Below are 25,111 nucleotides of genomic sequence, written 5' to 3'. Positions count from 1 at the left end.
CTAAGCACCTAAGACAAGATTTTTTGGAAAAAGAAAAGAAAGTCTAGAAGGCATGGAAGGCCATCTAGCGTTCAAAGGAGGAGAGCTCGTCCTCTCTTGGCAATGACCAGATCAACCCGAAAACCAAGGAGTTCAAGGAAGGGAGTCAGGCCGTCAGGTTTCAGGCTACCGGGACACCAATCGAGCCCTTGAGTTTGTACAATAGACTGACGTCGTCTTCTCTAGAGATCGGTTGACAAAACACTCTAGGGTGCAGAAGGGGGCATCTTACTTGCAAGGAACACTGCAAGCATGGTGATCTACTTTGTTGTTACGCAGAGAAACACATGCGATGTGGTTAAAAATCTTTTTTTTTTTCACGTCAACTTGGATATTAGATGAATATGCAAGAGATGTCGTCATGACTTGGCATCACTTGAAAATGACTGAGAAAGATACATTGGATGACTATTGCCAGAGGTTTTCGGATACTTGTTTGCCAGTGTCTTTGTTTCGGAAGATTACTTTGAAAGACCAGATTGAGCGGTTTTGCTGCAGTTTGCTAAAGAGATTCAAGACTATGCTTTAAACCAGAAGTTTGACTCCATTTGGAGACTTATGGGACATGACTAAGCAATGATTTGGAATGCATGCCGGCTCTTTGACTTATGCGATGGACATGATAGTATCCACATTAAAATAAAAAGGCAAGAGTTTGCTACTTAGGAGAATGAATCAAGGGAGCTGGATGACAACTCATCACAGGATTCTGGAGAATCAGAGTGTTCCGACGAAGTAAGGGAACCACATGCAAGTTCATCAAAGGATTCCCGAGAAAGAGGAATCAAATGATAGTGCGTCTTAGGGTTTCGATGATTGACATTGACGTGCCAATGGATAGGGGAAGCGAAAGACGCTACCCGTAGGTCCCAGGGCACAAGAAAAGAAAGGCAAAAAGGAATCGGCTGGTAGATCAGAACATCCCCCAGACCAAGGATAAGATTTTTGAAGCAGATCAGTATGACCTAGATTTGGATACTGCTTTTGCCAAGGTGCTATGAAGGCAGCTGACACGATTCGATGCGACTTGCAACTGCAGGAACATGATTTGGGTGCTCTTCTGGTTTGAGAAGGCACGCCTTCAGAAATGAACGAAAGAATGAGATGATGACTTTGGAGCAATGACAGCTCCCAAATGAACTGCAGTGAAAGAGAGCGAGGAGATACTCGTTCAAGAACATACATTGACTTTCCAAGATAGCAAAGAGAAAGGTAAAGTGAACGGTGGATCTTAGATAAGAACCATCGGGCATTGAATGCGAAATGAATGGAGGAGGAGGACCTAGCAGATACTCCTCGGATACAGGAACTTTACCTACTTAATATTTTCGGTCTAAGCTTTGTCTATTCCGAAAGATCCCGGAGATCAGCTGGGTTGAATCTGGTGCACTCGAGATTGCACAAGAGAAAAGTTACTCCACTCCTTTGTCACAGATTACCTAGATATGATTAAAGTCGCTGATTTTCTTTTGAATTTCAGGGATACATAACGGCTGGTTAGTATTCTGCTGGATGACTTTATGAGAGAAGTACTTCGACATGTACACAGTTCCTGGACAACCGCCTCTTCCTGACCCCCCCAAGCCATGCCCACACACACATGCTTTTTTCACCGCTGAGATGGTGAAGAAGGCCATTAATAGGATGAGGAATGGGAGAGCATATGATCACGATGGCTTAGTGGCTGAGCATTTTATACATGCCAGGGATCTGCTCGCAGAGCTTCTAGCAGTGATGTTCAACCGTGCCATGTGTGAGGGCCTACTTGATTCTTGGAGTTTATCTACTACTGTACCTATCTTCAAGTCAAGAGACCCTATGGAGCTTGGGAATTATCGCACTATCATGATTGGACACACATTGGCATAGTTATATGCATCCAGATTCCAGTGTTGAGCAGCAGCTGAGTAGATGGATTGTGAGGGAGGGCATACACGCAGCTGGTAAGCAGGGTTCAGGAGAGGTTTTTCTACTCTTGACCACATTTTGACACTCAGAGCCATTATGGTTTCAGGTACATGGGTTCAGCATGGACAGGTTGCCCCCCTTCTAGTACTCATTGGATGCACCCTCTCTGACTCTTACACATTCCGAGATCACCAGGCTCATCCGCTAGGACCTGACTCAACTAGATATGAGGACTTGGATATAGCCGGCACAGGAACTGGGCACGAAGATGGCTTTCTATAGAGAGTATCTTCTCCAGCTTATTGAGGATGGTTTTGTGACGAGGCCCAGATACATGGACACCCACTTATCTCATGGGATACGATCCGCTATTGGCCAGATACACACATCTTCACACCAGCTTCGGGTCGAGACCGGTAGATACAATGCAGACTGGAGTACCAGTTGAGGCCAAGGCATGTCCCCTATGTCACATGAAGCCTGAGACAGAGTTGCACTACACATGCCAGTGCCCAATTTACTATGAGATACGAGGCCACTTTTACTGTCTGTTCAGAGAGGGCTTTGGACCACTCTCTAGAGTCATGGGGTATGAGGACCAAAGATGTCTGGGACTATTTTTGCTCGAGCTGCGTAGACATAGAGAGCCTGATGAGAGGAGAGGCTAGCCAATCTCAGAGGCTTCTTTACACAGACTTCTTTAGAATGGACACTGAGCAGCCGGAGGAGCAGCTACGACAACAGACCTCACATTCTCCTTACACAAGAGGCATGCTGATCGATCGAGCGACCGAGCTAGGGAGATCTAGACGCCCACGACTACGGAGGAGATCCGCCAGCAACCGATGATGGATCTCCTGTGATTTAGTTCTTTTGAGGATTGTACACCCTACTCATCTCGTACCAACCTTTGTATCAGCTCTTACCCATTATATCCACACACACACACACACACACACCCATAGTGTGTTAGATTAGCCCTCCTTCACTACTCTCTCCCCCCCCCCCCCCCCCCCCCCCCCCCCCCAACTCATATCCTACACAGTTCCATTTCAGTGCCTTTTCTTTTTTAATTTTGGTACTCAGACATTGTATCTGATTCACCTCGTTGTAACTTTTTGGTCTCATAGGTTATTTTGGCCTCTTGAGGACGTTAATATAACATAACATTTCATTTCATTTCTCTCTCTCTTTCAGTTCTGTTGTATTTAAGTGCTAAAAGTTTGTTCCAGTCTGCCCTCCTGTTACATTCAAGAATCAACGTGCAATTTTGGTCTCATAGGTCATTTTGGCCTCTTGAGGATGTTAATATAACATAACATTTCATTTCATTTCTCTCTCTTTTAGTTTTGTTGTATTAAAGTGCTAAAAGTTTGTTCTAGTCTGCCCTCCTACTACATTCAAGAATCAACGTGCACTTTTGGAATAGTCGGGGCTAAACCAAAAGCATAGTCACAAGGGACGTGTCCTGAGGAGTGGGGACGGGGCTCAAATGCATTTTAAGTGTAAAAAAGAGGGCGGGACGGCAAGTGGGGACGGAAAGCCCAAAAATGGGCGTCCCTTGTGACTATGAGGTCCAAAAGCCTCAAGGTAGAGCTCTAGGATGCGAGGAGTATCTACCAATTCCTCCTCCTCCGTTGACTTTCATCAAGAGTAGGATAGTTATATTCGGACCAGCTTTCCCTTCACTTTCCTTTCCTTGTGTACTAGGACGTGCTAAGGTATAAGAATCTTGTCAGTTTCTCCAATCTTTGGTTGCTCCTCCGGCTCCCCGTCCTCTGGCACTTCACCTTTGAAAGGTCTCAGTAGACTCACATAAAATGCATTGGGACTCTTTTAAGTATCTAGCAACTGCAGTCTAGAGGAGACCTGGTCGATCTTTTCTTAAATCTGGGAGGTCCCATAGTATTGCATACTGAGCTTTTTGGAAAAAACAAGCCTCTCCTTACCCTTCTTCTTTCTAGGGTGTGCTTTTTCAAACCGAAGAAGCACCCAATCATCTTCCTACAACTGCAAGTCGCATCGATGCTTTTTGTTTGTAACCTTCTTATGCCATTCTTGAGACTTCTGCAGAGTCTCCTTAATCTTGGCATAGGCAGTCTACAGATCCTGTACAAAATGGTCTGCTTAAAATAGCTTAGCGTTTGGTGCATAATATAGGTAGAGCCTTACTTTCCTGACGCATATGGACACTTTGCAAAACCTGGCGAGAATCTGCAGCACGCTGAATTCTCTGTTTTCTGCCCTGAAAATGCGCCAGATCACTCGCACAGTGTCCAATTCAAAAGAGAGTCTGTAACTCTTGTATCAGTTTAACCATATCTAAACTATTGAAATCAAGTCCTTTTGCTTACTCAATCTATGTCAAAAGAAAAAGTACTTGATTTGTCTGAGTTAGAGTAAGAGGGTGTGAACCTTCTCAGGATTCGCTGGGTTTATCTAATTTGTCTGTTAGCGTCAGAGGGTGTGAATTTTCTCAGGATTCACTGGGATTGCTTCTCAGAAGGTCTTCCAAGCTAGTTACCTGAAGACTGTACTATTGATTTGAATTGGTACTCCCAGACTTCAAGAAATCTCTGAGGGTTTTGCGACGCTTGCAGTAGTAGTTTAGGAGCGGTCTTGATGCAGGTGGCAGCTTATGAGAGTAAGATGCTACGGAAGTTGGAAAGGGTGCACAGATTCTGAGAAAAACTCCTAGCAGTGATACATGCTTTGAGTTAGTGAAAGCCATACTTGCTTTGTGCGGATTTTATAGTCTACACAGTTCATTAAAGTCTTTAAGTACTACAGCCGAGGTCGTTAGAGAAACAAAAGCGATGGGCCTAAATTCTATCTCAGTTTCACTTCTAGATCGGGTATCTGAAGGGCAAGAAGAATGTGGTTGTAGATGCACTATATTGCAAGCCACAGATTTCCGCGGTCACAACAATATTTTAGCATGACTGTGATGATATGAGGGAGCAGTATTTTTCTGATCCCGATTCTGATGTCATATTTGACAGAGGCCAGAGTGGGGAGACAGTTGCAGTTTTTTTTCCTCGAGGATGGTCACTTAATGCCGAAAGACAACTGTGTGTAACAAGGGCTTTCAGGAAGAAGGTGTTGACGGAGTGTCATAATTCTTTGAGAAGCAGATGTGATGAGCAAACTTTTTTGTCCCAATTGTGTTTCCAGACTGTGAATGTAGTATGGATTCAGAATGTGGTTACCAATTCTGTTTCACACTCTCTGCCATTTATAATCTTAAGTTGGATGAGATGAGAGCGCTACTAGTATTCCAAAGATCTAGACTGCATCTGTGGGGGTTTGCAGAATGGGGAGGCTGTGCTCGAGATCCCTAGGCTTTTTAGATTTACCTGGCCTTTGTAGTCGAAGGAACAACAAAGCTGATCCAACTAATCTGGGCCATGTGGACATTCTACTGTTTGGGCGAAGTACAAGGATCATGGCTCCATCCTTGCATCAAAGAAAGAGGCGTACAGCTGAACATTTGATACTTGAATCTTCATGTCATGTCATGTGAACGGAGTCGCAAGCCTCTTGCTAAAACAGGTGTTCTGAATTCACAGTCGACAATGCACTACATTTAGTAAAGAGCCCATTGTTTGTTACTTTGAGCAATGTACAAAAAAAGCTGTTTTCAATTTATTTTCCAGCCCAAGCTAGATGCTGGGTAGTCTAGACTCTATAGGTCTTGTACCTTCTCTTTGTATTGATACTCCAGTCCTGATGGCACTATGTTTCTATGTTTGAAATTTTTAACCATTGTGGATCGTTCTCTATGCAGCCAATTGATTGCTTTTAGTGACAGGTTTATGATGAGAATGGGCGTAGGCGATTTCATGGTGCTTTTACGGGAGGTTTCTCTGCAGGTTATTACAACACGGTTGGCTCGAAGGAGGGTAAGATTCTTTTGCATAAAATTTCTCTTCATGTAGTCATGCAAGTTATAATAAATGCCACTTCCCCCCCAAAATCTTTGGCTGGGTTTTCCTCTTATCTGCACAGCACACTGGTCCTTTGATTCAGTTATCTTGTTTGAGGTTGTCCCTGCTTACTTGATAATGCTGATCTTTTGTATTTACTAACTGATATTACACAAGCACTGCATAAGACTTCTCTCTTTGAATGTTAGCTGCTGTAACAGGTGCATGGGGGGGATTATGGTTTTGGGTCCCTTAACAAAGGGAGCCATGATAATTTTTCTTACAAATTGAAGTGCAATAAATGGCAGAAAGGGATTGCATCTCTAGGCAATCTGCGTTTAAAATTAACCAGGTTTTTTAACTTCTTATGTTTAACCCTGGGCTAGCTTTGTTCAGCACTTGAATTTGCTAGGAACTTTGATTTTTGTTTTGGACCTTCAAATCGTGGTCTTAGCCATTATCTCATATTTGAGTAGAGGCCTGAATTGAGATGGCCGATTGATGTCAGGTCAATCAGTATAGAGAAACTCATATTGGAGCATTCGAGCATTAGCAACGAGTTTTAGAATAATGTTCCAGGTAGCACTTGCTATGTTGGAAAATTGTAAACCAAATCTGGGGGTATAGCTCAGAGTAAAATTTTGCAAGGTTTGAAAGTCACCTGCTTGGAAAGGTAGTCAGCTAAAGCAGATGGTGGTAGTGTCATGAATTTTTTGAGGAGGACATGAATCTTTAAGTTTCAAAGCTAATATTAATGGTACTCACTTGCAAAATGAGGTCTTTGTGAGGGCTCCAAAGGGAATGTTCACTCCATACAAAGAGGCAAAACTCATACAGTGCAATAAAGCAAGAACGCTAAGACTTTGTTATCTAGAGTGGAGGAGTCAGGAAGGTCTAAGACTGTTTTCTTGCATTTTAAGATTCTTTGAAGGCTTCTCAGAGATAGTTTTTACGAAGGGTATAGAGTATTTGATAGCAAAGTTATGACCACCTTTTTTGCACGAGATGATGCTTTGAAGTCTATGGGGAGAGATGAGAGGGAACACAGAATACAATAACCAAGACAAACGGTGTCAAGAAGTGCAAAGTGCGGCTAGGAAAACGCCGGGCCTCTGACTGTGAGAGTTCGCAACAAAAACAAGCAAGTCGTAGCTAAAAACACACTCAAAAAGAACAAAACTCTAGCCATGATAGCTTTACTTTGAAAAAGAGCCAAGATCAACTCAAAACTCTTATGTGTGTGATGATTTGATGTAGCCTGAGTACCACTTGCATAGTTGCAGTGCTCTTTCGCCCTGATAAAAACCCTAAACAAACGCTTCAATTCTCCGTCGTAGCCATTTCATGGAAGCTTCAAAACTTCATAACCCTAAACAAACGCTTTAATTCTCCGTAGTAGCCATTTCATGGAAGCTTCAAAACTTCATTATACATTTAGAAGTAGGTATTTGAAGAGGGGAAACCTCGATTGGTGGCCCCTTAGCCTCGAATACATGGTTGGAACAACACGGGATTGCACTAGTAGACCATAGGTGCAGGCTTTGTCTCAGAGGAGCTCAAAGTGCTGATATCGATCTTCTAAAATGTTCCTTCACTCCTCATAGTCACAGCCATAGTAACAGGGGACGCTCTTTTTCGGGCTTCCCGTCCCCACTTGCCGTCCCGCCCTCTTTTTAACACTAAATATCCATTTGAGCCCCGTCCCCCGTCCCCCGTTCCTCGTCCCGGAATGCGTCCCTTGTGACTATGGTCACAGCACCGTGAGTGATGTGACATTTTTAGCCATTTTTTTTCAATTTTTATGACCATTTTTGGTCATTTTTAGCCCAAAAATTCCCTTTTTTGTCCATAAAAAGCCCAAACGAGCTGGGAAAAATCCCTAAAATTGTGGAAAAATCCCATTGGGCTTAAATTTCATTTTACCACTTGGCAAGCACTCTGGATGCATCTCTTACACCCGTGCATGAAACCTGCTATTTTCGGCCAAGATCGCCCGCATTGAACTTTCTAGGCAAAACGAGTGTGCCACTTCGAAACACCTGACATTTGTACATTTCTAAAGCAAAATAGACATGTTTATGTGGCAAAACATGCTATAATGCAACATCTAGGTCCTCGCTGTCCCGGCAAGGTATATACGGAACTGCAACCGTGGATGTATTTCGTATATATCACACTATGTACAATATACCATTCGGTCCCACACAACAAAAGTGAGGTAGATATTTTAGTTTCACATCACGACAACGGAGAGGGAGAGAAATAAGCTGAGTAGAAGCTTAAGCTTAATAACAGGCTATAACTTAAGTATGCGTGAGATTTAATGGAAAATGAGGGCAAGAATCACTTATATAGTCTGTTATGACCATCTTCAATATAATCGATACATGATAATGAACAACAATAAGCTTAGTCTGACTATGACCAAATAGATTAACAACACTTTGGGAGGTAGAGTACATGAGGGCTGTACTTGATAGAACAAGTTGCTCATTGTAATCACTAATTGCTATAGATGGAGAGAATATAATGCTACGGAAATCTGCAACATTTCATTGATCAAAACGTAACAGCTTCAAAATTCCATTTTTGAATAGCTTTAAATGTCATTATGAAGTACCTTAAATCACAAATAAGATTTCGAGTTAGCTTCTTTATCCTAGAGTTTTTTAGTATTATATTTAGCGCATGTGTTCCAGTCCCTCTCTTAGCTCTTAAGTTTGGACTTTTCTGACATTATGAAGGTATATATACATAAAGGTCGCTCTCTCTAATGTAAGCATGCTTTTGGACTTTTGTACATGGTAAAGCAAAAATTACGAGAGAGAATCAGTCTAAATTCTAGAAAGAAAATTAGACTGTTTCTAGAGAGAGAAACATGTTTAGAAAATCAGCTTGCTAGCGAGAACTATTTCTTTAGAGACAAAATTACAGCACATCTGGGAGGACTCTTGCTGTGGCTCGATTTGGACCAGAGAAAATCTTTCCACAGAGAGAAAAGTGTTTAAAAAATCAGCTTGCTAGCAAGGACTAATTTCTTTAGAGACAAATACAGCACATCTGGGAGGACTCTTGCTGTGGCTCGATTGGGAGCAGTGAAGGCATACATCTTTGTTCCCTCTTGTGTGTCCAAGCTATTTAAGCACAGTAGGTTGTATCCTCGTAGATTCCATATTTGTTTGACAAGTTATGCTGCTAAACTTCTGTTTTATAGTGTCACTTAGAAAGAAACAGAGCCAGCAACATTTGGGAACATTTTGATGAATCACGTCGATGTTTTGCAACAACGCATGCTAGGGGCACACAGTGAGGGGGTGCTTTTTTTATCTCCCCAAATATTAGCCATGAATTCATCATGCTTGTGCAAGGGCTACTGGCCATCAGCAAAGAGCTATACACAGGTAATCACCCATAACCTTCATGGACGTAGTGGGTGCTGAAACAGTGGAGATATCATATGAATGTGTGAGATTATCCTTGCTAGGTCATCCACGGAGCGTACTAGTGTTTGAAGGGAAAGTGCCCTAGCAAGAGAACAACCAAGCTAAGCAAGGTGTGCATGTTCCCTTCAAGAGTCAAGGGGGACTTGAACAGACAACCTATTTGTCATGAAGCACAAACCTCACCAGTAGTCTTACTTGTAGGACTTTTTGAGTAATAAAGATGCTTCCTTCTACTTCAGTACAATGTGTTGCAAGTTGATGTGTGCATTTAGACAGTTATGTGATCCTTAAATTCTTTGTATGCACATTGGAAACGCTATTTGTTTTGAGCACATGTAAAATGTCAGCATGAAAGGTCTGCTTAAATCTAATGATTTTTCTATGAAAGAAGTCAGGAACTTTCTTGTAAGTAGAGCTTTGTATTTGCATGATGTAGGATGGGTTCCGCAAAGTTTTACTTCTTCGCGAAAAAATAGAGCAGAGCTTGCACAACAAAGGGCATATGACTACATGGATGATGAAGAAAGAGCGGTTTGCTGATCATGCCTGCTAGTTGTATCTTACTCCTGTAAACCTTCTGAGGCCTTTGTTTTTGCTCTTACATATTATGTTGTGGTTGTATTGTAGGAACAAGATTCAACAAGGTTGGTTGCTACTTCAGATTACGATACGTTTGCTCTTACAGCAGCTGATCTTGCTCGAAGAGAAGCTGCCCAGGAGCTTAAGAAGCGGTAATAAACATGTTATTTTATCTCCAAATGGTAATTTTGAATCTTAAGATATACGACTAGACTGCCTACTTAAGGAAGACAATCACATTAGGAGATTTAATGCCTTTTATTGGATGCTCAAATTGCTCAACAGGAAGTCTCCTTTGTTTGCCTAAGTATTGTCAGCAAAACGTAGTCTGTCCTTGCACACACCATTTGTGGGAATTAGTTCTGGTGAGTTGTAGAGGCAAATTGGTAAATACAGGAGGATCATTGGCATAAATTTCTGCGAAAGTGCCTCGATTCCTAGACGTCATTGTTTGCTTTGCAATCATCCATTTTGCCTATTGGTGAAAGGAAATACCAAACATTTTCCCAACCAGAAATGGTACAATGCTCAGGGAGAAAGCAGTTAGATCAATTGCTTTTTTTTTGGGTATCAACCAGCCTAAGGTGCGTGCTGCTCCTGCTCTGTGAACTGCACACAAAGCTTTACTGCTGCTTACAACGTAGAGCTGCGCACAGAACCTTGTTTTGTTAACCTATCTCTAAGCAGCCTGAGCATCTTGACCCCATGTGCCGTGCTTGGCTTATCTTTTCTAGCGAGCAGCATACACATAGTCATTGTTCTTGGCAAGCTTCTCATCAAGCTTCTTCTTTCAGTTGAGAGAGAGAAATGAAATGAAATGATATATTAACGTCTTCAAAAGGCCAAAAATGACCTATGAGACCAAGCTGTTACAACATAGTGAATTTGATACCATGTCCGGAATCAAAAAGAATTGAAACAAAAATGCAACTACTACAAGCTGGGACTGTATGGATGTGCCAGCTAATACAAAAGGTGCCCAGTACAATGTGTAGTACAATGAGAGAAGGGGGGGGGGATATGGTAGAGATCCATTCTCATCTGCATTTTGGACGTCGAGAAAGTATGGCTGAAATCCTCTGCTGTAGTCTCCGTCGATACTGTGTAGCTCCTCTCCTCAATCGCGGTCGTCTAGATCTCCCTAGCTCCAATGCTCGGTCTATGAGAATGCCAGTAGTGGTAGTAGAGCTCTGCAATGGTGGCTACTCCTCTGAGTGTCTAATATCTAGTGTAAAGAAATCTGTAATCTGCCTCTGGGACTGTCTCTCTCCAACTTTCCTCAATAAAGTGTCTCTATGCATGTGTAACTCAAGTAGATACAGTCCAAGACTTTTTTGATCCTCATAACTCATGACCCTAGATAGAGGCCCAAAAACCTCTCTGAATAGACAATGAAAACGGCCTCGAATCTCATAGTACACTGTGCAATGACATATGTAATGTAACTCTATCTCTGGCTCTAGATGACATAAGCGGCATATCCTGCTATCTGCTGGTATCCCTCTGAATCTGCCAGTCTCAATCTCGAGCTGATGTGAGGATGTGCGTATCTGGCCAATGGCACAACGCAAACCATGAGAAAGATGTGTGTCCATATAGCTTGGTCAAATCACAAACCCATCCCCTGTGAGGTGGAGAAGATGCTGTCTATAGAAAGCCATTTTCGTGCCCAACTCCTGTACCGGCTCTATCTATGTCCTCCTCGTGTCCAGCCGGATCAGATCCTGACGAATGAGTCTAGTAATCTCCACCCGTGTCGGAGACATCAAGGGTGCCTGAAGAGAGTACTGAAAAGGAGGCATTTTGATTTTTCAGCTTTTGGGGCTCTGCTTTTGGCATCCCTTGTAAACTCTTTAAATAAGTGGGCAGGCCTCCCACTCTACAGAGCATCTGGATGCAGAGTCTGAGAGTGAGGGCCTCCTGTTCACTTGTACTTTTGCAATAGATTAATACAAAAAGAAATACCGAAAGGGGCGCCAGTCTTTGGGGCCAATATCTCTAGGCACGGAACTCCGCCGGGCGAGTGTCGAATCAATTGTGAACTCTCGATTTGGAGTTTCCGAGACTGTTACATTTCAGCACATAGACATCGCAGTAGAGACCCCGAACCTCGCAGATCTCACCTTCCCGCAGCAGATCCTCGCCGCACGGTCAGATCAACGAGCGTTTACAGTTTCAGCCCGGAAAACATCGATTTCAGCATCAGCGTTTTCAGCGCGTAGTCGTTGCATCGTCGTCGTCGCCATCGTCACCGACATAGAGTCAGAATTCAACAGAGAAAGATTTGCAAATTGCAGCCATTAGCACTTTCAGATTTCAGCCCGTCTCGTCGTCGTCCTCATCGTCGTCGACATTGTTGGCAAGTCCATTGCATTGTAGAGATTTCTGCAATCAATAGTAGACCGCTCTTGCCATAGAGAGTGGGGCCTTCAGAGGAGGCTTTGACAACATTCTGGTGTCGTATTCTTCTCTCTCTATCTCTCAATCTCAGCACCTTCATTCACAGTGTTTATCCACTTTGTTTGTGATCATTTGCACTCTCTCACTAAAGGAACAGAAGGCTCTCCCTTCCGTAAGTAAAAGGAACCTTGAGCACAATTCGGAGCACTCATCTTGAGCAAAGTTCAACATTCACTTCCGTTACACCTTACATTGGTATCAGAGCTTTGGCAGTGTTTTGTATCACTCAAGGAAAGAACCACAAGAACCACATAATGTTTTTTGCTTGTTGAGGTTGCACGTAACCCAAGTCCACTTGGGCGTGTCGACTCCTAGTCGTGTTTTTGAAGAGTGACAGGAAACCAAAGAAAGAAGGGCTTGTCCAACCTCCCCTGGTGCCTCTTTTCACTCATTGAGAGCAAACCGTGTACTTAGCGGCCGGCCAATCGACGTGAGGTGGGAAAAAGCAACCTTGGTGTGAGCGCAAGGCTGCCAAGGGGTGCGCCCGCGGAAAAGAGTAGAGCTCGGGTAAAGAGAAGATCCTTCTCTAACACAGATTGCAAGCTAAAGAAGAACCTCAAGAACCTCAAGAACTCAAGACCCTCAAGAAACACAAGAACCCAAGAACCCAAGCACCCAAGACCCACAAGAACCCAAGTTCCTCGTGAACTTAAGAACCCACGACTTCAATGTATGGTCATTACCCGAAGCGGAATGGATACTTCACATGGAGGTGATGAGCATGGCAATGGCGAAGAAGAATTTTCCCCACCAGGAGGTTTTTCTGACATTCCCCCTTCCCCATCTACGCCAAGGATTGCACCAAATCCTATGGAGGCTGTGGTCAAGTTGATGATGGACATGATGTTACAACAAGAAACGAATCGCGTTGCCTTGGAGCGTGAGTGCGAAGCATGCGAAGAAAGAAAGGCAGCTATTGAGCGTGAGCGCGAGCAAGCACGCTTGGCGGCCGAAGCACGAAAGGAAGCGGCCGAAGAAAGACGAGCGGCCTTGGCGGCAGAGCGAGAGGTATAGAGAGACCTACACATGCAAGAATTGATCCGACAGGTTCTCAGCTCGAAACTCGAGCCGGCCAAAGATGTTGGTAGTTCATCAAGTGGCGCAAGCCGAGATTCGGACTCCAACAACCGCGTCACAGAGAAGATCGCGTTCAGTAAGGATGATGGTAAGATGGATGCTACGATTATTCATTCTTGGTTGCATCAATTTAATACTTATTTTGCGACAACTAAGAAGAGAGGAAATAGCAAGGTTTTGACGGCAGCTATGTACCTTGCCGGTGATGCCATTAATTGGTACCACGCATGTCAAGAGGCACAATACTACGCACCTAGAGGAAGCCGACGAAGACACGCCCCTTTCCTTCAATTGGGCCGACTTCCAAGACAAGCTCAAGGCGCGATTTATGCCACCACAGTACCTAGCACGGTTGAAAGACGATTGGTGTAGTCTCAAGCAAAATGATAAGCCAGTTATGTTTTTCTCTATTCGTGTTTTGCAGCTCGGCACCCAATTACGCAAATCGGATGATGAGCGTAAGGAGGCTTTCATTTTCGGGTTGGACGACTATATCAGGTTTGATGTCGAAGTCCTCGATCCAATCGATCTCAACAAGGCGGTAGCGATTGCTCTCGCATAGGAGGTGAAACACAACAAGGGAAAGCCTAAGGAAAACAAGACTTCCCCAAGTACCAATCAAACTCTTTAGAATGGTAAGAACGGTAACTCTTCTAACCAATCTTCCAATAGTTTCTCAGAAAAGAACTCACAAAATGAACATAAGGGTAAAGCTAACACAATTGCTAACCTAAGCTCACTCCAAATGAAAAGGCAGAACAAGGAATTTTAGGAGGATACATCACGTCGGAAGAACAAAGCATTTATTTTAAGGAAGGTCGTTGTTATCATTGTCATATCAAGGGTCACATAAAAAGAACATGTCCTAAGCTTGAATCTGATGAATCTAAAGAACCCACATAACCCACTTCCTCTATCAATGCAATAAATGAGAACACGAGTGTGACCCAAGTCTCTCATGATTCTCCCATTGATGAGTCTCTCCTTAAGTATTATGGTCATGTGAAGGGTCAGCGTTTGTCATATTGTTTGACCTAGGCAGTATGCATGATTTGATTAGTGACTTTCTTGTCGAAAGAGCTCACTTGGACTTTAGCAAGACATCTCCTTTCGAGGTGTTAGGCTTCTCTCCCGGTATGGACTCTCTCATCACGCACGAGTGCCTTGATGTTTTTTCACTGTTCAACAAGCTGGTTTCGTGAGCATAACCCTCTCAGTGATTGGGCGGAAAATACGTTCACTTTCAATGCCAAAAGTGACTCTCCCATTGTTATTCGTGGAGAGCAAGTTGTTCATTCTTCATCTCTCATTTCTAATGTGCAGGGGAAAATTGACAAGAAGCAGGAGCAGGAGGCTCTCTCAGTCTTTTCTTCTCCAAAACACGATACACATGATAATGATAAGCGAGATGATAAGCATGATGATTTGCATGATCAAGATGTGATTATTCATGAGCATGATGCCTTGCATGATATAGATGTGATTACTCACAAGCATGATGATTTACAGGATAATGATGTGATTATTCCCAAGGATGATGGTTTAGTTGATACTTTGTCTAGTGAAGCTAACCTCATTGCAGATTCGATCGATCACGAAGAACCGATCTTGGCTCTCGAGACGAGGTCCCAAGAATCCCCACAGGAAGTATTATGTGTACGGATGATTAGTTAGCACGCATTGTTCGAGTGTTTCATTCGTGATGCTTTCTTGTATTTTAGTCACCGTCCTTATGTGATCTCTTTTAATAGGCATGCCATATTGTACGATGAACACGATTCACTCATGAATGAGCACAGATGTATGTGGATTACTCATGAAAAGATGAAATGTTTGCACTCAAGGAATTCACATCTAATTTCTCTTCCTTGGCATGACACAATATCCGAAAGAGCACAAGAAGAATTGAGGATCAAGCATCGGCATTTCCATTGTGTTTTGCCACAGTTGATAGATTTAAATCAAAAAGACAAGTTTCGATTCCATTGTTTGCGTGTATTTGATGAACGGTTTGGCACTCCATCTTTTTGTTCATCTACATTGCATGCACAGTCTTTCAAGAAGACTAGAATTTTTCTAGTCACTCTACATGGAATAGGTATGTTCATGTTTTTGTGTTGGAAGTGGTTTCAAGAATTTTCATCCTTGGAGATTCTTGAAGAAGGTAGACGCATGACTATAGACGAAGTTGAAGCATTGAAAGAGCCACAAATGACTTTGTGTCGCTTTCGACGTGGCCCATGGAAGCAAGCATTGTAGACCTTTATGAAGTTCAAGTATCGCACGACCCATGCTTCAGAGTGGGCCAGGGAAGAGTCCTTTCCAGGATTCCAGACGCTGTTGGCGATCTCCCTCGCCATACAGTTCAATACTAGTACCTCACTTTGAAAAGGAGAGGATGTCACATGCACATCTAACCCTATGTGTATCTGGGCAAGCTACTTCATGACAGGGGTTAAGTTAGCCTAGCTTATGAAGTGTTTTGGCACTTTTGTGAGTCTGTTCGCAGACCGTGCATGTCCAGTGACTTAGAGTAGATGCATATCCTCTGGTTGCACACAGCATGATCGTCATATTACAATCAGAACCGATCATGAGCATTTTTAGAGTGCATAGACCTATTTTCCCTATTTTAGCCAATTTTCACCGCGACAGAATCATTATTTAGACCAGCGTTTTCAGTTTTCAGCACATAGACATCGCAGTAGAGACCCCGAACCTCGCAGATCTCACCTTCCCGTAGCAGATCCTCGTCGCACGGGCAGATCAACGAGCATTTATAATTTCAGCCCGGAAAACGCAGATTTCAGCATCAGCGTTTTCAGCGCGTCGTCGTTGCATCGTCGTCATCGCCGTCGTACCGACATAGAGTCAGAATTCAGCAGATAAAGATTTGCAGATTTCAGCCATTAGCGTTTTCAGATTTATCCCTTCTCATCGTCGTCGGCATTGCCGGCAAGTCCATTGCATTCTAGAGATTTGTGCAATCAATAGTAGACCGCTCTTGCCATAGAGAGTGGGGCCTTCAGAGGAGGGTTTGACAACATTCTGGTGTCGTATTCCTCTCTCTCTATCTCTCAGTCTCAGCACCTTCATTCACAGTGTTTATCCACTTTGTTTGTGATCATTTGCAACCTCTCACTAAAGGAACGGGAGGCTCTCCCTTCCGTAAGTAAAAGGAACCTTGAGCACAGTTCGAGCACTCATCTTTAGCAAATTTCAACATTCACTTCCGTTGCACCTTACACGATGAACGCGATTCACTCATAAATGAGCACGGATGTATGCGGATTATTCATGAAAAGATGAAAAGTTTGCATTCAAGGAATTCACATTCCATGTCTCTTTCTTGGCATGACACACAGTCAACCCATCAGGAGTATTTTTACAGTTCATAGATCTATTTTCCCTATTTTAGCCATTTTTCACTTATTATTTTTAAGTGATTTTTGTTGGGAACTGGGTAGGGCAATTTGACTAAGCCAATGTATAAGGAAACCTAGCGCTAGCACTTTCTGGCAGAAGGGGCAGTAGGGACCTAGACATCCAACAGGCACCTTCTCAGCAAGACCTTCCCAACAACATACCTAACGTTTTTGCCAAGAAGAGAATTTTGCTTACCGGAGATACACTTTTTGGGACATATTGTCTGAGCAGCAGGAGTATAGATGGACCCGGCCAAGATTGACCCTATATGTGATTGGCCCGATTTGAAGAATGTTCATGAAGTTAGAAGCTTCTTGGGCTTATGTTCTTACTACCGGCGGTTCATTAGGAAATTTGCAGAGGTTGCTTTCCCTTTGCATATTCTGACAGACTTTGAAATAGAAATTGACTACAAGACCAGTTTTGACTTTGCCGGATTTGCAGAAGTCATCGAAGTATATTGTGATGCTTGTGGTCGTAGTCTGGGTGCAGTCTTAATGCAAGAAGGCCATGTCATTGCCTATGAGAGTCGATTGTTTTCAAGGCCGGAAATGACAACATAGATATATGAGAAAGAGCTTTTGGCGGTTATTCATGCTCTTACTCAGTGGCGACATTACGTACTCGGAGCCGATTTTAAGGTCTTCACTGATCATCAGAGTTTACGCTACTTCTTGTCACAGAAGCAACTTTTGGAAAAGCAGATGTGGTGGGCTAACATCTTGTCACAGTTTCACTGGCGGATTGTCCATGTACAGGGACATAAGAACTTGGTGGCAGATGCTTTGTCTCGGAAGCCGTTAGTCTTGGCTATTTCTGCGATTCACCATAGAAGCTTCGAGGATATGGTCGATCATTACGCCGCAGATCCAGATTTTTCGGATGTATTCACACGAATACAAAATGGGGAGGTAGTAGCGGGATATTCCATACGGGATGGCTACTTGATAAAGAAAACGATGTTGTGCGTTACACAGCCGTTGAGGAAAAGGTTCTAATTGAATGCCATTGTCCACCATTTACGGGTCATCGCGGCATTGACACCTCCTTGAAAGGTGTGGAGCGTTACTTCTTTTGGCTGAGACTCAAGAAGGACGGGGACGATTTTGTATGTAGTTGCTTGGTATGCGTGAAGGTCAAGTTTGACAGGCATAAAGCGTAGGGATTGTTATAGCCTTTACCCATTCCCACCCGCCCCTGGGAAAGTACTGCTATGGATTTTATTTTTGATCTCCCGAAGACACAGAGTGGGCACGATGGTATCTGGACTGTTATTGATAGATTTTACAAGCAAGCTCATTTCATTCCAGTGAAGAAAACAATCAATCCGAACCATTTAGCGCGACTGTTCATTGCCCAGATATTCAGATTACATGGCATGCCTGAGACAATAGTCTCTGACAGAGATCCCCGATTCACGAGCTTGTTTTGGAAGGCTATTTGGAAGAACATTGGCACACGGTTGCAGTTCTCGTCATCTTTCCACTCGCGGACAGATTGGCAATCTGAGATTGCAAATTCAGTCGTACTGGATTTATTGAAGTGATTAGAAGACTCAATGGGAAAAGTTTTTGCCCTTGGTGGAATTTGCCTACAATAACACTATCCACTCTTCGACGGGGAAGGCCCCATTTGAGATTATTGAAGGTGCTACGAAGGTTCCACCCTTCCTTGGCACGAAAGATAAGATTTTTGAAGCCAACCAGTACACGAGGGACTTGGACACTGCTTTTGCCAAGGTCCGGGAGGCTTTAGCAAAATCTTAGGAAAGACACAAGAAGAAAGCAGATCGACACCGTCACGATTTGAAATTGAAGGAAGACGATTGGGTGCTCTTACGTTTTGAGAAGGCACGCCTAAGAAAGAAAAAGGGAAAGGAGCGACTTTTTTCAAAGCTTAGCATGAGATACTACGGACCTTTCGAGATAAAAAAAAAGATAAATGATGTCTCCTTTAGACTGAAGCTGCCCGATACTTGGAGAACTCACAATGCTTTTCATGTGAGTCTCTTGAAGTCTTTTAAAGACGATGTGCCCGATGATGGGGAGCCATATGAGGAACCCGAAGTGGAGGAAAGCGAGGAGATCCTCGTTCCAGAACAGATATTGGCACATAAAGATAGAAAGATTAAAGGTAAAGTGATAAGGCAGTTCTTGGTTAAATTCAAGAACTATACTGCATTGGATGCGAAGTGGATGGAGGAGGAGGACCTAGCAGATACTCCTCAAATTTTGGAACTTTATCTTGAAGCATTCAGTTTAGCATAGTCTACTATGATAGAACCCCGATTTCAGCATGTGTGAATCTAGTGCAGTGGGTTTGCACAAGAGGGGTCACTCCGCTCCTTTGTCAACAGATTACTCCGATTTTTGATATAGAGTCACGGATGTCCCTTTGGGTTTCAGGGTTACTGCAAGGTTAACAATATTCTGCTGTATGACTTTATGAACTAGAATTCCCGAAAATGAAAATGATACTGATTGATTTGTACTTGACTTGTTTGAGTGCAAGAATTGAAAGACGAAATGACTACAGCATTTCGGTTTCATAAATCTCTATAGACATGATTGCAATAAGGATTAGTTAATCGGGCATCTGTGAGGTCCTGACTGGATCTAGATGCGATTACTAAATACGTTGCCGATTAATCATGGTTTGAGATTTGGAATGAATTTGAATCTGATTTGTCATGTGATGTCCAATGATGTCAAGTGATGTCCTGTGATGTTCGGTGATGTGACTGTCGATGGGTACATGTGCTAGATGTGTTGTGCCTAGTGCGTCGGTACTAACAGTCAGTGTCTGCTAAGATTGTTTATGGCCTCTGTCTGTTTTGCAGGCGTAATCGAGGGCGATTACAATTCTCTCAAGAGGGGGTATGTCACAAACTGGTACATGGCAGACTTCTAGACACACACACACACAGTGACTGCGACAGAAATGCCACGTGGTAGCAGTATGGACCCCCACAAAATGCGCTGGCAGGCTGACGTGGCAAACTGTACGGAACCCCGCTTTTTGCGCTAGCTGATGACGTGCAGCTTGTACAGATTTTCGTAAATTGCGTTGGCTGATTTTTATGACAGCTTTTGGGACAATTGCTTGTGAGATTAAAAGCTTTTGAGTTTAATGCTTTTGGGCATCCCTTGTACCTTCACTTCTTAGAGCATCTGGACGCAGAGTCTGAGAGTGAGCACTTGCCTGCTCTCTTGTACTTTGAACATAGATGAATACAAAAAGAAATACCGAAAGGGGCGCCAGTCTTTGGGGCCAATACCTCTGGGCACGGAACTACGCCGGGCCGTGTCAATTTTGTGAATTGTTTCGTAGTGAATCTCTGTTGTGTCGCGGTAGAATCTTGACTTGGGGTGTCCAAGTTTGTTACACTGGTTGGAGCACCTCACGCAGAGAGAGGCATCTCACGCGAGCGCGCGCGTGCACACAGAGAGAGAGAGAGAGAGAGAGAGAGAGAGAGAGAGAGAGAGAGAGAGAGAGAGAGAGAGAGAGAGAGAGAGAGAGAGAGAGAGAGAGAGAGAGAGATGAGATGAAATGTTATATTAACGTCTTCAAGAGGTCAAAGTGATCTATGAGACAAAAAGTTACAATTGGCGAATCTGATACAATGTCGAAGTACAGAAAGTACAAAGAACTTAAAAACTGAAACTGAAATGAAATCGGTGGGGGGATTGGTGATGGGGTGAGGGCCAATATAACGGGTTAGCTGATACAAAACTAATACGAAGATGGATACAGATCACTAGTGATACAAATAATCATTAGAGGTAGGCGAGTCAAGCTTAGATGAGATCCCTCATCGGTCGTTGCCGAATCTCATCAATATCCTCCATGGTCAATACTTTGACCGGTCGTCTCGCATGTCGAGCTAGGATGATTTGGATCCTTTGCTGCGAACTCCGTCGATGATGTGAGGCCCCCAATGGTCGTGGGCGCCTAGATCTACCTAGCTCAATGGCTCGATCAATCAATATACCTCTGGTGTGGGTGGGATCTGAGATCTGCTCTGATGACTGCTCCTTTGGCTGTCCCTTGGATGGTGTAAAGAAGTCTGAGAGAGAGAGAGAGAGAAGGGGGGGAGATGAAATATGAAATGATATATTAACGTCTTCGAAAGGCCAAAATGACTTGCGAGACCAATTCGTTACAAGCTGGTGAATCTGATACCATGTGGGTACAAAAAAGAGGTACATAAAAGAGATACTATGAATCTCAAAGTGCTAGGTGGAACTGTGTGGGGTATATGTGGGTGCTTAAAATAATAGGGTGATATAGTGGGTTGTGAATCTATCCTCATTTAAACTCTGGATGTCGAGCCAGTATGGCTCAAATCCTATGTTGTAGTCTCCGTCGATGCTGTGAAGCTCCTCTCCTCAGTCGTGGGCGTCTCGATCTTCCTAGCTCCAATGCTCGGTCAATGAGAGTACTGTGGGTGGGTGTGAGTATGAGCTAAGCTTTGGAGTGGTGACTTCTCCTCTATCTGTCCGGTGTCTGGTGTGAAGAAATCAGTAATCTGTCTTTGGGATTGTCTCTCTCTAGAAGAGTCTCGATCGCTTCAGTAAACTGTCTTTGTGTCTCTGTAACTCATGTAGATATAGTCCAAGACATCTCTGGTCCTGATAGCTCATGACTCTAGAGAAAGGTCCGAAGCCTTCTCTGAATAGACAGTGGCAGTTACCCTGTATCTCGTAATACACTGTGCATTGACATATATAATGCATCTCTGTTTCTGGCTCTGTGTGGCATATCCTGCCGGCTGTTGGTATCCCTCTAAACCTATCAATTTCGATCACAAGATGGTGTGAGGATGTCCGTATCTGACCAATGGTACGCCGTAACCCATGAGAGAGATGTAACAGGCTTGGACACTCCAAGCGAGAAATCAATAGCAACACACGAGCAGAAACTTCAAATCACTGAACTTTGAGAGAGAGAGAGAGAGAGAGAGAGAGAGAGAGAGAGAGAGAGAGAGAGAGAGAGAGAGAGAGAGAGAGAGAGAGAGAGAGAGCACAACGATATTCCTTGTCACGAGGACGTGGCAACTGCTAACCTTAGTTGTTGGTTTCTTTCCAATGATTTTTGTTTAATTTTTTAGGCTCTCTTTTTGAAGTTGCAAATGGTCGGACATTGTATGGCCAATGTGAACGGTAGTTTCACCCACAGATGGGAAGTTGGTCGGCACTGAAACTCGTAAAGTAAAAGGATGTCTAGGCTCAGTTCAAGATCATGTAGGTACCCCCATCGCACTTAGCAAGTTGATGGATACTAGGAAGTGAACTCGATAAAGGTATAAAGTCAAGGCGAGATCACCAACAAAAAGTATCCGACAGCTGGGCCACATTGCACTTTTGGATGCGGTCCCAATGAGGATAGATGGTCAGATGACCAGTGGGAGCCCAATGGAAGCATCTCCGAAAAATTAGGGAACTGCTATTTTGGGCCGTGAAATGTGTTCGCATCATTACCTTCGGTATGACTAGGGGAACATTTTACAACTCTGCTGCAAAGTGAACTGAGGCACCAGTTAAGAGATATTTAAGCAAGAAGCCCAATGCGGGGAAATTGCATGCATGAGTGCCAAGTGGCACTTTTTGGTCAATTTACCAAGTTTGGGAGAACAGAACTCGTAACTGACTCTTTGGAGCAGTTTTGGAGGCTGATGAGTTTGATTTTCAGCCATTTGTCTCCATTTTTGAGCTTCCATGACTTCACCTAGGTCCAAGGAGCTCGTTTTCAGCATTGGAAGGCATCAGATGCGTGTTTACAGAGCTGTTTTGCTGCGTTTTCAGCGATACGTAGGTTTTGGCAGCCATGGAAATCTTCTCGTTTTTGCATCTATTTGTTCACAGATGCATTAATGGTCAAGCGCAGAAAAATGGGCGCTGAATTTTATGCTAGGAGAGGCCTCCTTTTGCATTTTGTCACAGGTTAAGAGCTATGGAGTGCTTCCTTTCCCCCCTTATGTACAGTGCGGTGCCAGGAGTGATGCTCTGCATGCTACGCACTGCTCTCTCTCTCTCCCCTATGAGCAGTATGTTATGCCCCTCTAGTGGGCTTTTCATTTGACCAATGTACAGTTGTGTGGGTTCATGCGCGATTGCCGAGGCAAGAGCCTCTTGCACAGGTACTGGGTTAGCTAGTGGCTAATCCCCCACAGGTACAGGTGAATTCGGAGAGGTTTCACATGAGAAATCTCGTCCGATTCAAAGGGCAAGTAGCCCTACAGGTGCGGGAGCTCGAGGTCTTGCTACAAATGCGACCGGCACGCGAAACGGAGACCAACGCCTACCACCCCACGGGCCGGTTTCAATGCTCCATTGCTGGGATATCAATCACTTTTTCCTCAAGAAGTGAGCCTCGGTTGTTTTGGGTAAAGACACAGTACATGAACGCGGGATTATACTATGGCCGACAAAGGGAAGGGCATTATGGAAGAGGGTTCCTCTTCACAGGAAAGATAAGAAATTCTGCTTGTTTGCCCTGCCAAAAAATGGTCAAATTAGGGCTGAGTTTTTGGTGCGTTTTTAGGGTTTGCAAGTATGAACCAAGAAGAGATAGGAAGAGGTCTCACAGTGGTAGATTGGCCACTAGATCTCTTGCGGGAGTGATGTGGGTTTGCCAAGTGAGTCGTGACATGCTGCTTGCCGATTCTCTGAGGCGATTGCTTGGATTCTTTGACGCATCGGTAAATCATCTTGAAATTTGAGCTTACTTGGTCGTGGGTGGTACGTCACAAGTTGTGGAATTATGCTTGTTTGCAGAGGCAAGAGCGTTTTGCACACGTAAAAGTTTAGGGACAGGTTGCAAAGATGCTACTTGGTGAAGTTCAAGAACTATCCACCTATGAATGCAAAGTGGATGGAAAAGCATTAACTGTCAGAGTCACCAACTGTATTGTAGCTTTACCTTGAGGCCTTTGGGTTACAGTCTACGTATGCCCCAACCCAACGTCTGCAAAGGAGCGGTAATGATAGAGCTAGCACATCAAATGTACTCATGGATTCAGTGCAATAGCAGTGTACAGTTTGACAAAAGTATGAAGGTCTCATTAAGCCATTTGTACACATGTTTTGACAGTCTTTCTTGCGGATACATGTGATGATAAAAGAGTGCTAACAACACAAGATCATCAATGGCATGCATTTATGGTATGCAATCGAGGATGTTTGCTCAATGCGATTTCAAGAGGGGGGTATGTCACGAGGACGTGGCAACTGCTAACCTTAGTTGTTGGTTTCTTTCCAATGATTTTTGTTTAATTTTTGAGGCTCTCATTTTGAAGTTGCAAATGGTCGGACATTGTATGGCCAATGTGAACGGTAGTTTCACCCGCAGACGGGAAGTTGGTCGGCACTGGAACTCGTAAAGTAAAAGGATGTCTAGGCTCAGTTCAAGATCATGTAGGTTCCCCCATCGCACTTAGCAAGTTGATGGATACTAGGAAGTGACTCGATAAAGGTATAAAGTCAAGGCGGGATCACCAACAAAAAGTATCCGACAGTTGGGCCACATTGCACTTTTGGATGTGGTCCCAATGAGGATATATCGTCAGATGACCAATGGGAGCCCAATGGAAGCATCTCCGAAAAATTAGGGAATTGCTATTTTGGGCCATTAAATGTGTTCGCATCATTACCTTCGGTATGACTGGGGAACATTTTACAACTCTGCTGCAAAGTGAACCGAGGCACCAATTAAGAGATATTTAAGCAAGAAGCCCAATGCAGGGAAATTGCATGCATGAGTGCCAAGTGGCACTTTTTGGTCAATTTACCAAGTTTGGGAGAATAGAACTCGTAACTGACTCTTTGGAGCAGTTTTGGAGGCTGATAAGTTTGATTTTCAGCCATTTGTCTCCATTTTTGAGCTTCCATGACTTCACCTAGGTCCAAGGAGCTCGTTTTCAGCATTGGAAGACATCATATGCGTGTTTACAGAGCTGTTTTGCTGCGTTTTCAGCGATACACAGGTTTTGGCAGCCATGGAAATCTTCTCGTTTTTGCATCTATTTGTTCACAGATGCATTAATGGTCAAGCGCAGAAAAATGGGTGCTGAATTTTATGCTGGGAGAGGCCTCCTTTTGCATTTTGTCACAGGTTAAGAGCTATGGAGTGCTTCCTTTCCCCCCTTTATGTACAGTGCGGTGCCAGGAGTGATGCCCTGCACGCTACGCATTACTCTCTCTCCCCTATGAGCAGTATGTTATGCTTCTCTAGTGGGCTTTTCATTTCACCAAT

The 25,111-nt window shown here is 43.7% G+C and overlaps 1 protein-coding gene across 2 annotated transcripts in view; it reads left to right on the top strand.

Moving 5' to 3' along the window:
- Positions 1-25,111, top strand: part of TGH (SWAP (Suppressor-of-White-APricot)/surp domain-containing protein) — a 51,056-nt gene that overhangs the window by 9,375 nt on the left and 16,570 nt on the right. Inside the window, exons 2-4 of one of the 2 annotated variants that reach the window (XM_086523339.1) lie at positions 5,759-5,849; positions 9,753-9,847; positions 9,944-10,047. In XM_086523339.1, coding sequence (XP_086379465.1) covers positions 5,759-5,849; positions 9,753-9,847; positions 9,944-10,047 — 290 coding nt within the window. Of the gene's footprint in view, positions 1-5,758; positions 5,850-9,752; positions 9,848-9,943; positions 10,048-25,111 lie in introns of those variants that run through there. The other variant, XM_086523340.1, reaches the window with a different exon arrangement.

Source organism: Adiantum capillus-veneris, chromosome 11 (genome assembly GCF_014529385.1).
Source record: "Adiantum capillus-veneris isolate H3 chromosome 11, ASM1452938v2, whole genome shotgun sequence".
NCBI lineage: Eukaryota > Viridiplantae > Streptophyta > Polypodiopsida > Polypodiales > Pteridaceae > Adiantum > Adiantum capillus-veneris.
Note: the sequence above shows the minus strand (reverse complement) of the source record. Positions and strands in the feature narration are given on the sequence as shown.